Below are 16,127 nucleotides of genomic sequence, written 5' to 3'. Positions count from 1 at the left end.
GGGGTGGTTTTCCTTTTAGTTCGGCTACTGGTTCGAGGTTAAAGAGGTTTGCGAATGTAATCAAAATGTTTGGAAAGCTTTTCTATCCCCCTTTAATTTAAAATTTGAATCTACCAAAGCCAGGGTAGCTTTTTCTTAAAGTGACTACAGAATTGGAGCCCATCATTAACACCATACCTGAACATCTGACCTGCAGACAGATTTTAGATTACATTTTCTTTTCAAGTTTTCAAGAAAAAAAAAAAAGTCATTCCTACCCAGTCTGTAGTGCTGCAGCCTCAGCCAGAAAGGGAAAATTTTTGAAATAGTAACAGGGAAGTTCAATATTAACCTTTAAAGTCAGAACAACATTCGATACATGTTAAAGAATAAAAATGGTGGTGTGTGTAACTATGGACTTAGCAAAAAGATGTCTATGTGTTTATCTCCAGTTGCATGCTGACTTGGTCTTGGAAAAATATGTTTGATATATTTTTATTCTGGGGAATTAGAAATAGAGTTTGGACTTATTGATATGGGATAAAAATCATTTTAGGTCATATACAGTGATATATTTAATAAATTTCCTTTAATTCTCCTTAATAACAAGTAGAGAATATCCTAAAATACTGGTTCAAATCTGTCAGTTTTCTTAGAACAGCTTAGATGGCCCGCTTCCTTCTCCTCCGCCCCCATGTTTGCATTTGTCTCAGCCCTCCCCGCCTCAGTAAAGGGGAAGGCCAGACACACGTAGAAGAGGAACTCTGTTTTTGAGTTGGAGAACCCTTCTTGTCTGGTGTCTTATCAGGGTCATAAAACAGCATAAAAAAATCATAATACGTTTTCTAGCAGCCTCTAGAAGGAGTCCAAGAGGGTGAGACTTGTTTAATAGCGTTCCAGTTTATTGCAGTTTCCACACACTTTACATAGTATCCGCAGGGTGTTCGAGACTGTCCAGTCCAACTTCCTCACAGCTGCTCGGGCCAGTGCCGAACAACACATTTTTCGTAAGGGAGCACTCATAGAAAGAAACTTTCTATAATCAGATTTATACACAGACCTTGCCTCTTCGTCTGCCTCTGCTTTCTACTCATTTCCAGTGGTTTTCATCTGGGCTATTTGGAAATGTGTCAGGATGTGCAGATGTGTTTGGGGGGCATCTGGGGGTTTACTAAACAGCATGCAGTGCAGGGAACAACCTGGACAGTGAATAATGGTGTTGCCCAAAATGTCAGTCGTGTCCCTTGTCTTCCCTTCCCCCGCTCCCCCATTGCATCACAGTGATGAAATCACCCGAGCAGGGTCCTCTCCTTCCCCGACTGCCTGCTCACCATGCCGTGGGCCACCAGGTGAGGGAGGAGCAGTTTTCCTACTGTTCTTCTTGGCTCTTGAGTTCCTGATTCCCTGCACTGCTCTCACATAGGCAGCCAGCAGTCTGGGCGTGTTTCTCTTTAACACCTCAGATAGCTGTAGCCCAGAGTAAGCAGAACGAGTGCGAGAGGAGCAGTGATGCCAGCTGCCTTTCCATTCTAATTGTAATTTCCGGAAGTGAATGAGCTCTTGTAGGTGAGTTTCTCCAGCTGGGAGATGATCACCTATTACTTTTTCATGGTTGATCTTTGCCTTTGAGAAGAAAGATCTAAATTCATTTGAAGGTAGGAGGGAATAGAGTTCACTTTCAGTTTGTTCGGGCTCATGGGGATGCTATCAACAATGTTTGGTTTTGGAGAAATAACGCATATGTTATTAAAAATCAAACATACAGAAACTAGCATTTAGAGGCTTCCACTGCCAAATCTGGGGCTGTCTGAGCATCGTAAAGAATAACAGTTGTATTGGTATCAGTGTTGGACTTTTTTTTTTTTTAATCCATTATTCCATAGTAATATTCACAAAGAGGAAGGGACCTGGGCAGGAAGGGAAAGCTCATTTTTTACAGAAGAATGCCTATTGATAAATGTAGACAGAGTGATGGAATTAGAAAATCACCAATTCCAATTCCTAATGTAACAGGTGATTCAAGCCAGGATCATTAGTGGGTGTCAGATTACTGGGTGGAAGGGCGTTGGGAAATAGGAAATTCGGTCTCACAGTATCTCGCCATAATTGTGAAGGGGAGAAAGGTGCCCTGACTGGGAGAGAGCCCATGAGTTCACCTTAACTAGATGATCAGATACAGTGTTATCAGGAGGCCAACTAACATGCTCCCTCTGGTGGGATGCAGTAGGAAGTACGCAACATCCCCTGTGTCATGTTCTTGCCCAAAATGTTTAGCCTGAGTCTGAATGCTCAATGGAGATCATTTCCTAGGACATTGAACAGACCAGGACTTTTCAAAAATGAAAACGTTGTGTAAGACCAAAGACAAAAAGGTGAGCGGACTGTTGTAGATTGAGGGAGACTCAGGAGACATGAGAAGCCAGTGCAGGCAGAATATAGCTATCAGGATAGGGAGTAACCAGAGGACCTCTGAATATGGACTGCAGTTTAAGTGATTGTAATGAATCAATATTAAAACTCTTGGGTGCAAACAAAAAGTAATATTAAAAATATTTCTGACCATTTTCTGACTCTGAAATTGGAAAGTCCACATAAGGTATTTTATCTATGATTTAATACTTAGCTAACTACATAGAATGACGTTTTCTAAAGCAGTACTATCTAACAGAAATGTAATGTGAGCCACGTATGTTTACATTTTCTGGTACCCACTATAAAAAAGTGAAAAACAGATGAAATTAATCTTAATAAAAATTTTATTTAGGGGCCCCTGGGTGGCTCAGTTAGTTAAGTGTCTGCCTTTGGCTCAGGTCATGATCCCAGGGTCCTGGGATCAAGCCCCACATCAGGCTCTGTGCTCAGCAGGAAGCCTGCTTCTCCCTCTCCCCCTTGTCCTGCTCTCACTCTCTCTCTCTCTCAAATAAATAAAATCTTTAAAAAATAAAATGTGAATGGGGGGTGCCTTGGTGGCTCAGTGACTGTTAAGCATCTGCCTTTGGCTCAGGTCATGATCCCAGGATCCTGGGATCGAGCCCCACATCGGGCTCCCTGCTTGGCGGGAGGCCTGCTTCTCCCTCTCCCACTCCCCCTGCTTGTCCTGCTCTCGCTCTCTCTCTGTCAAATAAATAAATAAAATCTTTAAAAAAAAATTTTATTTAACCCAGTATATCCAGAGTTTTGTCATTTCAACATATAGTCAGTATTAAAAATTACTAATGAGATATTTCACAGTTTTGCATGCTTAGTTTTCAAAATCCAGGGTGTATTTAACATCAGAACACGGATCATGGGGTGCCTGAGTGGCTCAGTGGTGAGGCGGCTGCCTTCGGCTCGGATCCTGGGATCGAGCCTCGCGTTGGGCTCCCTGCTCAGCGGGGAGCCTGCTTCTCCCTCTCCCTCTGCCTGCTGCTTTCCTCTGTCAAAGAAATAAATAAAATCTTTAAAAAAAACAAAAACACGGATCAATTTAGGGGACACGTTTTCAGCAGAAATATTTAAGCTGTATTTGGATTTTATAAAATTGACAACTGAAAAAGTAGTTATGTATTCCTGAGTAGACATAAAAGGTATCCAATGACTGAATCAAGTATTAATTTTGAAATTTAAGTTAGTTAAAATTAATTAAGTCCTAAAGAACTCTTATCAGACTGAGTGTCTGACCGAGTGGGGCCATCTGTGTAAGATAGCCACGGCACGGCTGCCTGGGCGCTGGGACCTTCGGGTCCTCTGCTTCCTCGCATTAGAACATATTGAAAGAGAAGCAAAGCTTGTTTACTGTGTCCTAAGTAAGCCCACTGCTGCACGTAGAGGATGCTAGGGCCCGTAGTCTAGGGAGGTAAGAGCTGCCCTTGTAAGTGAGACCTGAGGATACCTTTGATCAGAGGTGACCTGATCCCCCTAGTAACAAGCTCAAAGTTGATGGGCTGTGTTAGCTGAATAGTCTCAGAGAAGCGAAGATAACAAATGGTATGAGATGATACAGATAAATACTACTTTTAGTATTTTAAAATAATGAGCTTTATTAATATCTGTCGAGTCGTTGCATTGAACCTTTTATTCACATAGGACCAGTGTTTTTATACCGTACAGGACACTTAAATTTTAAAAAGGTGAAGAAAGAGCTATTAATCAGTTTGAAGAGAATCTCTCTTCTCTTCATTCACTCTTAGCCCGTTTGTCTTTAAGCACTGATGACACTGAATAGACTCAGTTGCCACCAGATTTATACTTTGTTCTCTGTTGACTTCTCTGTAAACTTCTATAGCTGAAGCTTCACAGTAAAACTATAAAATTCTATTTTATTAAAAGAAAGAACTTATTTAATTATTTTTATCTAGAGCCTGTGTGGTGCCCCTATCTCCTTGTTCCAAGGGCCTCCCTTGCCTTGAAAGCTTTCTTATTACACCAGCCATGGAATGGACAGTATTCTTTGGACATTTCTCAGGTGTAAGTTTTTACCATTTTTATTTTCCTTTCTTAATTTGCTTGGGGTTGAAGGGCACCCATGAAAACCAGCAGGTGCCTGTACTTTGGGATTTAAAAGGATTGGAACCGTAAAAACAAGCTGAGTCAGAGACAGCAGACACACTGAAAGAATCCCTCATCTGCCTCTCTGGGGCCTTTGGGAGTGGGCGGGCATGGGGAGCTGGGATACGTGAGCTACTCTGGGCGGCTGTGGTCTGAACACGGGTATGGCATGATGAGTGTGAAGAGGGCCAATTAGGCCAAAAGGAATTTGCGGCCAGGCTTCAAATTCTATTTAAAAGCAGTACGAGGGGTGCCTGGATGGCCCAGTCGGTTAAGGGACCAGCTCTTGATTTCAGCTCAGGTCATGATCTCAGGGTCCTGGGATGGAGCGCCACATAAGGCTCCACGGAGTCTGCTTGTCCCTCTACCTGTGATCCTCCTCCCATGCTTGCTCGCTCTCTCTCTCAAATAAATAAAATCTTTTAAAGTGGCAAGAATGAGCTTATTGCAGAGATATTTTCTGTTTTAGGAATCTCACTGCCTCATTACAAAAATACATTCACAGTAACTGTTATTAGTTAATAATAGTTATTAGTTAAACCCACTAGTGTTACTGAACTTATGCCATGTGGAGAGCACAGATGGGCATGGGTTGGGGGAATACAAAAAATAACGTTGATGAGGTATCTGTTTTCCAAGAAGTATCTACTTGGGAGAAATGAATGTCCATTTTGCAGAGGAGAAAGAACAAACTGCTTTAGTCATTGCTAGGTTTCTTATTAACATGAATCTAAGCATGATAGTTTTTAGAGCCCACTGATAAATTTTCTGGTTTCTTGAAAGCCAGAGAGACGTGCTTTACTCATTTCTTTGTTTTAACTAAATAAGATAAAAGCAGACATCAAAGGTGGTTGGTGGGTTCTTGAGTAGTTGCTGTTTGGTCTATAACTAGCTTTTTAAACCAGGGACTGCAAAGAGGTTATTTCTGTATTGGTACAACTTTTTTTCTGGTGAAGAAATGCATGATTGTAAGTGAAGAGAGAATGAGCTTATTCAAAATCTTTTCTGTACAGTGATTATCCAGAAAATGAAGAAATAAAGAATCTCCTTCAAGAGCAGCTGAATTCATTGTCAAAGTAAGCACCCCAGCTATGTTTTAATAGAGGATACGACTATGAGAAAGAAAATATAATTATTTAGGCTTTTTGAAGTTAAAGTAAGTTGTGTTTTAGAAAATGTTAGTAGCGCAAGGAGAGACCATTCTATTCAAAGGCTTATTTCCCTCGAGAATCTTTGTGTTGTAGAAAACGTAGTTATTTAATAGTCACGGTGACAGCATCTACCTTCACCAAGATCCTAAGTGTTAGATGGCTGTGGTCCCATGTCAGGGCAGGACTGGAAGCTGTGGTGTGAGCATCCTCGTAGCTCAGCCTGCCTCTACCACAGATGCCCCACGAAGCCTCAAGTTAGAGGCCATGCACAGCGTGGTTCTTCGGTGGCAACTGACTTTTCTAAAATAAGTTCTCTGTGTCAGGTGCTATGTGTGCACAATTCCAAGAAATTAATATGTTCCCTAGAGCCAAGAGCATTTAAAAGTACATATTGGGAATAATATTGCAAAGGAAGTAGAAAAATATGGGTCCATGAGTTCTTGGTAAAATAGAATACATTTTTTGCAATCTTAGAATCTGTCACATGTAATCATAATATTTAATAAATTTACCATGTTTTATTGATGCCAAATTCAAAATAATTATTGTTTTCTGTATCCAAAAGTTAACATTTGTAATTTAAGTGGAGAAGATTTAAAGAGCATCTTTCCGCCCCCGATTTATGAATATTCTGTATGTGGCTGTTTTAGGAATATCAATTTATAAAAACATGCCTTTCTTCCTTAAATATTTTATTTTTTGGAATAGTTTCTGAATCTGTCTCTTCTTAAGTATATACTGTTTCTGATGAGTAGCAAAATCATTTCCAACAGTGACATTCTTGTTCCTATAGTTAGGCAGCTATTCGTGTTTTCAAAACCATGAGTTGAACTATTGCAAGAATGTAAGCCAGAATCAGAGCCTCACCCCCCTGTACCAGTTCTCTAGGCCTAGACATACTGTAAGCCTTTTAAAGCATTTGTCATTTCAGGGTCATGGCAAAGTAACCTCCTTTGTCAGTTCTAAGCATAGTAACTAGTTCAAAAAGAACAAAATATTTCAGAAATAGCAAAACTCTAAGTAGATTAAGAATTTTGAGTAGATTTCCCCTTTCAGGAGTATATTGGCCTATATCCTTTATTGTTTGATTAAAAAATTTGGCTTGCCTTTGTCTGGATTCCTGTTTGCAGTGACATCAAGAAACTCTTGCTCGACCCAGAATTCACTCTCCTGCAGAGATGCCTGCTTGTTTCAAGGTAACACTCAGTGTTCTGTGTAAGAGAGAATTTCAGATGAACTCATTTCTCTTATTAAGTGTTTTTAGTTAAGACCAAACAAACCCTTTTAGATTTTAGAACAACATATCAGTTCATCCTTTAGATTTGCTTTACAGTTAATTTTGAAACTAGTAATACAAATAGGAAAAAAACAATTTTAATATGAGATCTAGGCCTTCTCTACTGAAAAGGCTGCCTCCTACAGACAGCTTTTTAAAATTTGTGTTTTAAAATATCAGCTACAAAGGGCATGTCCTTAATTACACCAGTAAGTTATATTTAGAAGCAAAAATCTGTACTTCCTCACCGAACGGTAGAGTTGTCACTTACAAAAAAGACATTTCCATCCATTCCCCAGAGAATAAATTACAGTTATTTCCATACCTTATTTAGCCAATTTTCCCAGAGGAACTTCTTCCTTAGTGTGAAGCTATGGTCCAGATTGAAAGGTGTATGTGCTGATGACAAAGCGGGTAATCATTGCCCAGGCCTTGGAACCATCGTGTTGCTCTTAACACAGCACAGAGGGGGTTTGGGTGTGAAGGGGCTGTGCCCTCAGGCGCCTGGATTGTCTGAGACCCAGTAACGGGGCTGCAGAACGGCCTGCTTCCTCCGTCACCCTGCCAGGCACAGGCCAGTGTTCCAGATGGTCTTTCATGTGACAGTGCTGTGCTCCTGGTCCTTGAGGTTTTTGTGGCAAGCCCCTGTCCACGCCCAAGTCTGCTGTGTGTGCTCAGTGGGACTTTGGTGTCACCCTTCTCAGGCTTTATGGCGATGAGTCGGAGCTGCACTTCTGGACCGTTGCTGCCCACTACCTGCACAGCTTGTCCCAGGAAAAGCCAGGCACCCCAGCCTCTAAAGAAACCATGCCTCGGGACAAAGTGAACAACCCGCTGGATATATGTTATGATATACTCTGTGAAAATGCCTATTTTCAGGTATTATATTTCATATATTAAACTCTTTAAAGCTCCCATCTTGGGGCACCTGGGTGGCTCAGTCGTTAAGCGTCTGCCTTCGGCTCAGGTCATGATCCCAGGTTCTGGGATCGAGCCCCGCATCGGGTTCCCTGCTTGGCTGGAAGCCTGCTTCTCCCTCTCCCACCCCCCTGCTTGTGTTCCCTCTCTCGCTGTCTCTCTCTGTCAAATAAAGAAAATCTTTAAAAAATAAATAAAATAAAGCTCCCATCTTGATGACTTAATGTCTTTCTAAGTATCTTAAATTTGGGAAACTTTCCAGCTAAGCGAAGGTCCACATAACAGAAATGAGTCCATTGTCACCTCTGCATAAAAAAGGCCTGACTCAGGACTTGAAAAGCTCATAAATGCTTATCGAGTTTTTTAATACACATTAGAATTTTACTATTCTTTATTTCAGCCCCCGATTTATGAATATTCTGTATGTGTAATTGTTAACTTAGAAGGTTCATTTTTATTCTTTCATTTTATTTTCTATAAATAACAAATATTTCTTTCATTCGGTTTGAATTTTTGTATAAAAAGGTACTTTCACAGTCTTTTCACTGCAGGAGAGTACTTCGGTACATGGAGGGCTGGCTTCTGTAAGTGGCAAACTCGCATAGAAATGAGAATTCGTTTCAACGTTTTTTCTAATCAAATTCTTATTACATTGTTGGATTTCTATGAAGTTGATTATCTAATAACCTCAGAAGTCAAAATAATCTTTATAAAAGGATTTTATTAAATATAGTAAATTTTAACTCAAGTCTTAAAATCCGGACTGAATTTTCTCTTTTTTTTTCTACTCTAGAAATTTCAGCTGGAAAGGGTTAATCTACAGGAAGTAAAGCGGTCAACTTATGATCATACAAGGAAATGTACAGACCAGCTACTTCTCTTGGGTCAAGTACGTGCAATTTTTACAACTCTTTTCATGTTTCACGGAATTGCTAGTTGATTAGTATTTCAGAGCATCATGTAGATCACGTGCGCGCACACACACGCACAGATGGATAGGTAGATCATAGTATTTCCCTGAAAGTATACATATAAATTTAGGCTTTATTTCAAAATAAGACGAACAAACCTCGTGAGAAAGCAAAAATTTGTAGTTGACTAGCTTGGAATTTTGGCTCACGTAATGTCAAATGAGACCTGACTGGTTTGGTTTGGTGTCTCTGAATTGACTGATGCAAAACTAGAGTAAGCAGTTTCTTGAGCATCTGTGTAAACCAGACTGTGGTTTTACCTTTGTTCCAAAGAAGCAGGAGGACACTGTGTTCAGAGCATCGGCAAGCAAGTTTTGAAAGTGAAAGTCTTCTCTAAGCTGTAACTTCAGTGTTTCAGATTATGAGTTCAATAAGATGATGTTGGAAGAAAATGGTCTCATAATTAGAAGAACTGTTCCTCTCATTAGACAGACAGAGCTGTGCAGTTGCTATTGGAAACAAGTGCGGATAACCAGCATTATTACTGTGACTCCCTGAAAGCCTGTTTGGTCACAACTGTCACCTCCTCAGGCCCCTCCCAGAGCACCATTAAGCTGGTGGCAACTAACATGATCGCCAATGGCAAACTGGCAGGTAAGGCGTGCTTTGTGGGTGCGTTGGTCGGTCCTCTGGAAAATCAGGCCCCTTCCCAGCAAAGCATTTGATTATTAAGATAGTTCTTTTCTTTTTTCTGCGCGCTGGAGAGAAATAGGACGATTGTTGCTAGCTGTTTACATGATGACCACATCATTTAATCATCTGAAGCAGAACACGTGTCACGTGTGAAAGGGGCCGTAGTCATAACCGCCAGGCCCGACGCCGGGCCCGCGCTCTCGCGGGCTGCGGGCTGGACTCTAGCGGTGCTGCCTGCCCTCCTGCCTCCCCTCCTCACCCGAGGGGCAGCGCTCTAAAACTCTGCCGTGGCGTTTTGTTGGAAAATTTCAGTCAAGAGCGTCTGCAGTGGATCAGAAATGCACAAGAGCGGGTGCAGACACGCGGTGGTGGCTTGTCAGGGAGGGGCCGCGGCGTCACCTGAGGGGCTGCCGTTCTGTCTTCCAGAGGGGGTGCAGCTGCTCTGCCTGATAGACAAAGCTGCAGACGCCTGCCGCTACCTGCAGACATACGGCGAGTGGAACCGGGCGGCGTGGCTGGCAAAAGTAGGTCATTGCTCGAGGTGCCTTGAGCATTTGGGGTAGAGAGTTCGGTCTTGAACTCTGGACTCATGATTTAGCAGCAGTTTTTTGGCTGCAGAGTTGCTATGCAGATATTTTCTTGCAACTCTAAGGCTCCTGTTCTTTATGAGTGTAAATTACATTCTTAGGGAGCAATGGATTGCTTTGGTAGCAACTAAGTGAAAGCAGGTGGCCCCTTGCCCGGCTGGGGTGCTGGGGTGTGAGCCCAGACTCCAGCCCCGAGGTGTTGCCAGGTCCCTAGCTCTGCAGGCGTGGATTGTTACCACTGCTGTTCATGGGAAGCAGCAAGGTCAGGGCGTGTGCTAGCAAAGCCAAGCCTAGTGTTGGCTTCACAGGAACAGATCCCATTTTGATTACATTAGAGTTTTCTTTATATAGTGCAGGATGTCTTTGTAACGTGGGCATCTTTCTCAGGTCCGTTTAAGTTCTGAAGAGTGCGCCGATGTTTTAAAGCGGTGGGTTGACCACCTCTGCTCTCCACAAGTCAACCAGAAGTCAAAGGCCCTCCTGGTCCTCCTCTCCCTGGGCTGCTTTTTCAGCGTGGCTGAGACACTTCACAGGTACACCCAGAGTGCTTCGTGGCTGGTCAGGGGCACGAATACTTCGTGCTCTCTTGAGACTCTGGTGGATGGATGGAACACTCACTGTGTGGAGTGAAAGGAGAAGCTTACCTTTTAGGTTTATAAAAAAAAAAAATCCTACAGGGAAAGGAACCGTCCACAGTCCATGTTTAGTCATCTACACTTGGTCTAGGATCTCTATTTTCCTACCAGTATACTCGCCAAACCTAACAGGTATCTATTTAAAAAGAACATAAAAGAAGTCTTCAGAGAATTCGGCTTTGAACAGAACAACTAAGATGAAGGCCAGAGAGCAGTAGGAAGGATGACAGAGAGCGTTGCCCATGGGAGATGTCCCCTCCAAAAATAATACCTATCACTTAGGGGACATTTTATTTATTTAAAACTAAGGGAGGTTGAGGCAAATATGGCAAAAGACTCCTTGTTAAATCTGGACAGTGGGTATGTGGATACTTGTCCTATCTCTGTAGATTTGTGTGTATTTCAACTATGTCACAGTTTTTGTAAATATTAATTAGAAAGAGCCTGGGGCTGGGGCGCCTGGGTGGCTCAGTTGATTAAGCATCTGACTCTTAATTTCGGCTCAGGTCGTGGTCTCAGGGTGGTGAGATCGAGCCCCGCATCAGGCCCTGCACTCAGCATGGAGTCTGTTTGTCCCTGCACCTCTGCTCCTCCCCCTGCTCTCCCTCTCTCTCTCTCATAAATAAATAAATAAATAAAATCTTAAAAAATAAAAAAGAAGAAAGAGCCTGGGGTTCGGGACATGAGCATTGTCCCCTGCTTTCCTCTGTGAGCCAGGGCTTGGAAAGGTGCTAGTGTAACTTACTGGCACTCAGATTTCCAGGGAGAATGGGTACAAGTCTTTATACGGAAATACACCCTTGGGTGGGTCTGCCCCCAAATGCTGTAAATCACAAAGCTTAACTCACTTTGTTCTCTTGAGCAGCATGAGATACTTCGATAGAGCTGCCCTGTTTGTGGAAGCCTGTCTCAAGTATGGTGCAGTCGGAGTCACTGAGGACACAGATATCCTTTGCTGGGATGATTATGCCAAGGAGGAGACAGATGGCACAAGTGGGTTCCTCTCAGTCGTACTGCCTGGGCAAGAACTGTATTATATCAGGAATGATCCATACTCAGATTGGCCAAAGTCAGGAAAGAGGGAGAAATGAGAGAGAATCGGGAAGAAGATGGGGACATCGCTGGCATCAGCCCTAAGATGGTTGGGGAGGCAGGTGGGGCTGTAAAGGGATGGGACTCTGAATTTTGTGAAGGTTTGTTTGAACGTAAAAAAAGATAAAGGAAATAACTCAGGAAAGGTGTAAGAGCCTGCTACTTTAAAAATAGTACTATTTAAAAGAATGTACTCCATGGAATAAAATTTATATATTTATCTGGAATATACATTCTGGAATAAATAAAAAAGACATTGTTATCCATAGTGACAGTCTAACGTGGAACCAGACAAGGCACCTCAAAGATATGTGTCATGCCGGCAGGTCACAGTGGCCCCCTGCCGACACCACTTGAGTCACATGTTTTTCTTTGAAAGGATTGGGCTTGAGGATACAGGTCCCCATTGTTCGTGTTTGCTGAGCTCTGCTTGTTCTCATCACATCTTCTCTTGGACTTACTACATTGTGGCCTCATTTCTGCATGTCAGATACTTGGTCTTCTCTGTGTGTGTATATATTTTGTTTTGTTTTGTTTTATCTGTTACAGAAGATGAAACTGAACTTGAACTTAGTGTCCTGTGTCCAGACACTGGTGAAGTTGCCTCCCGTTGGAAGGGGCCATTTGGAATGTCAGAGCACAGGGAAACAGGGCTGTCTGAAACCTAATACCTCCAGGAAGGCTTTGTTAGCAGAACCTCTCACTAAGCTGTATCTGCCCCCAAACCACCCACCCCTCAGCCTTTCAGATGCCAGAGGGTATGCACTTGAGTCCTCTTTCCTTTTGTAGTCTTTAGTTGTGTTAGGCTTTGAGATAGTCTAGGGGAATGTTAGCTAGATCTTCCAGAAGGAGATGCTTTGCACTCAGCTCTTGCAAAGGGTAGTAGTGGGGGACACTGCAGATTGAGACCTCACCTCCTCCAACCAGGAGTCAGCCTCCCCCAGGGAAGCGTGTCCGTGCTCGTCCCCTGCTGCCCTCCCGTGGGCCCGCTCACCCCTCTGAGTAGCCCCACGGAGCTGGTTTCTTCTTGCCTATGGGAGATTGGTGGCGTGTAATCACATCTCTTTCTGCCCTTCTTTTCCTTAACTGTGGTTTACAGAAACTCATCTCTGCTATATATGCAGATTATGCCCGAAGTTTGAAGAACCTCGGTTTTAAACAGGGAGCCGTTCTTTTTGCTTCAAAAGCTGGAGCGGCTGGCAGAGATTTATTGAATGAGCTGGACTCCCCCAAGCAAGAACGGACCGAAGAGTGACAGGCCAGTATGTGCTGGGGAGCCTGGCTTCGCAAGCAGGACAGGGGGCTGGTCTGGCAGTGCTCATGCTCACGCTCATGGCCACGGTCCGGACTGCTGAGGATGCCGTCCTCCCAGGGTCCCCAGGAGCTGCTCACCACTTCTCTGAGGCTGCAGGTGCACAGTAGCCAGTGAGCATTTACATGGTCAGGAGCAAGTTCCTCCTCCTGTGTTTATCTCAGAGAAAAACCTCGAATGCTTCAGACTTGGAAAGGGTGTAACATTTTATACTTTCAGAGACAGCTTTAAGAGTCCCTGGAAATACTTTTAATTTTTTTAAAACTTAAAATTCAAGTGACTGAATTGTTTTTCTCATTGACTGAATGGAAAGATATTTGAAAAATCTAATAGTAAGACAAGTTTGTGAGACTTATTCTCAAATATGTGCTGTGCTTATGTTTATATACAATCATTCAAGAGACAGAGCAGAGACGTTGAAACAGTGAAGACGACTTACCAAAGCATTCCTTGTTTCTTACCTTGAGAACATGGAACTCCTGATTCTCTGTTTTAGGCAGTTGCTACATTTTGTAATTTCAGGCTCATAGGCTCATAGGGAAATTTTAAGCTTTATGTTTTGTTCTAGTATGTGGGGTCTTGGGTATTTTGAATTTTAACTCCTCTGATGTATTATATAACCTCCTTTTTGAACTCTCTGTGCTTTAATTTTATGTCTTTGTGTTTGTCCAACAACTGAAATATATCAGATGTGACTTATAAATTATTGCTGTCTGTAACTTACCAAAATGATAAATAAAAAGGAAATTCCAGCCAGGTGTTTGTGTTCCCCAAACTGCTGTGCAGGAGGCCAGGGGCTGTGCTGGCTTCTCAGGAGTCATTCCAGCTGCTTACCCTCCAAAGCCCAGGCCGCTTGCTGAGTCCAGAGAAATTGGAGCATAGGAATTCCAGGTGTGCGGCCCAGGATTGGACCAAACGCCCTCACCCTGCGCGGATCTGCCTCAGAGTTCCCAAGGGAGCAGGGCTCTCGGAGGTGAGGTGAGGAAGTGGCATTCCTGTCTCCCCTCCTGGATGTCTAGGGTGGCACATCTCCTCACACCCTCCAGATAGAGTCATAGCCTCTACCCTTAGGTATCAACGATCCCCTCCGACAAGGGACTGAGGTCCATGGAGAGAATGGGCTTATCCCAGGAATGCCTGTTCCCAGGCCGGCACTTTGGCTAAAGTTCTAGAAGAAATCCAGGATGCATTCATTAGGCCTGTAACTGGCTCACTTTCCTTGTCCTTTCTGTGCCTGGGCAGGTTTACATTGGAATTCCTAAAGGCCATGGGCAAACACAGCCGTCTCTCTATATTGCCTGTGGTTAAATGATTGCCCACATACATTTTGTTTATTCAACCATCAGCTACCTAAAGGAAAAAAATATGCTGGCCTTAGTAAGCAGAGAGGAGAAAAGAAATCTTACTCTAGAGTGGGGCATTTTGAAAATTAAATATGCTTTGGATTTGAGGCCAATGACTAAGTATGAGGCACTGCCTGACGGGGGGAATGGAGGAGGGAGAGCAGAGCCCCTGAGGCCAAGGGCCTGAAGTCTGTCCCAGTTCAGTTACCCTTCACAACAAGACGGAGCCCGGTCTGTCAAGATACAGCTGAACTGATATGAACTAGGGTTCCACAGGCAATTTGGGTTGGTTTTTAGCTTTCCCTTCTTCCTTATTTGTTTGTTTGACAGCGAACACAAGCAGGGGAAGCGGCAGGCAGCAGGAGAGGGAGAAGCCGGCTCCCCACTGAGCAGAGAGCTTGATGCACTGAGCCACCGGGTGCCCCCCCCCCCCCCCCCCCGCCAACCCCTTCTTGCATATTTATATTTAGCACAGCCAAGTGCAGTTAGGGAGAGGGTTGTTCCAGACTCTGCGATGTACTGGCAGAAAGACTGGGCTGGAACAGGTAGTTGAGGATTTAAGATCAGATAAAAAGACATTCCTCAGTCACTGCCTTAAAAATGTAGTCCCGCTTTCTCTGCATTTACGGTATTTTTAAAGCTGAAGTGAAGTGGGCTGATGTGGGGGCAGAGGGAGGAGGGAGAGTTGCCTGGAAAGGGGCCTCTTCACTGTGACCGTCCCTCTAGGTTAAGGGTCTGCAAACTAGCCTGGGGAGCTAATCCCACACACTGCCTGTTTTGTAAATAAAGTTTTACTGAAACACAATCCTGCCCATCTGCTCTTTGTCTGTGGTGGTTTTCATTCAACAGAGATGAGTAGATGCAGCAGAGACCATATGGTCTGAAAAGCCTAAAATATTTAAATGTCTGGCTCTTTACAGGAAAGTGTACCCACTCCTACTCAAGGTCCCACGTGCTTGCTTGTGATGAAATTTCAGGTGTTCAGCTGCCCTGTTGGGCGCAGATCAGTGTGAAGCCCTTTGCGATTTTCCTGTGACCAGGTGCACTAGAACCAACCTCTTTCCAGAAAGATGTTGTTTCAGCTCCATCCCATCTGGCTCCTTTAGAGGCCCAAGTTCCCATGGTGGTAGGTCTAGGAAACTACAAACGCGGGGTGACCTTAGTTGTATTCCTGACAATTCTGAGGTAAAGGGCATCAATAGATGATAGAAAAATTTAAACCCAAGAGCTGTTTCATATCAACATTTTAAAGTTAATCTAAGGTTTACTGCAGACACCTCCTAACCTGTTCTGCTGTAAAAAAAAAAAAAAAAAACCCTCATTGTATTCCAATCTTTTGACATCTGAGCATCATCTTTAAGCCCTACTCCTTCAGGCAGGGTAGAAGCTGAAAAACGCTTCTGTTCTAAGCCAGCGGCCGGCACTGCCGTTGCTGATGTGAATCCATAGGGTGCGCGCATTTATGACCATCCCACTTGGGGAGAGAATCCTGGGTCAGGGGAACTGCAGTGACTGATGGCTCAGGCTGCATCCAATCCATGGGGAGGACCCAGGAAGTGGAACAGCGACCAGAAGTGAAGAATGGACGAGTCTGCAATACGATCAAATGGAAGAGCTCGGGAAGAACCTGGCAAACTGCTAAGCTTGCACAGACACGTGGAAGGGAGTGAGGAAAGGAGGAGGCCCAAGAAACAAGATTTCTC

General features: G+C 43.6%; 1 protein-coding gene across 3 annotated transcripts in view; it reads left to right on the top strand.

The window, feature by feature from the left end:
* The window catches only part of WDR11 (WD repeat domain 11), a 57,551-nt gene extending 43,718 nt beyond the window's left edge, over window positions 1–13,833 (top strand). The window contains exons 20-30 of one of the 3 annotated variants that reach the window (XM_081823388.1): window positions 4,317–4,425; window positions 5,520–5,582; window positions 6,788–6,853; window positions 7,638–7,812; window positions 8,645–8,740; window positions 9,251–9,416; window positions 9,882–9,979; window positions 10,430–10,575; window positions 11,543–11,670; window positions 12,319–12,479; window positions 12,869–12,999. In XM_081823388.1, coding sequence (XP_081679514.1) covers window positions 4,317–4,425; window positions 5,520–5,582; window positions 6,788–6,853; window positions 7,638–7,812; window positions 8,645–8,740; window positions 9,251–9,416; window positions 9,882–9,979; window positions 10,430–10,575; window positions 11,543–11,670; window positions 12,319–12,437 — 1,166 coding nt within the window. In that variant the 3' untranslated portion in view covers window positions 12,438–12,479; window positions 12,869–12,999. Of the gene's footprint in view, window positions 1–4,316; window positions 4,426–5,519; window positions 5,583–6,787; window positions 6,854–7,637; window positions 7,813–8,644; window positions 8,741–9,250; window positions 9,417–9,881; window positions 9,980–10,429; window positions 10,576–11,542; window positions 11,671–12,318; window positions 12,499–12,867 lie in introns of those variants that run through there. The other 2 variants (XM_081823389.1, XM_081823387.1) reach the window with 2 other exon arrangements.
* The last annotated feature ends 2,294 nt before the right edge of the window (window positions 13,834–16,127 follow it).

The sequence above is a fragment of the Leptonychotes weddellii genome, chromosome 6, assembly GCF_054177405.1.
Source record: "Leptonychotes weddellii isolate Sample4059 chromosome 6, ASM5417740v2, whole genome shotgun sequence".
NCBI lineage: Eukaryota > Metazoa > Chordata > Mammalia > Carnivora > Phocidae > Leptonychotes > Leptonychotes weddellii.
Note: the sequence above shows the minus strand (reverse complement) of the source record. Positions and strands in the feature narration are given on the sequence as shown.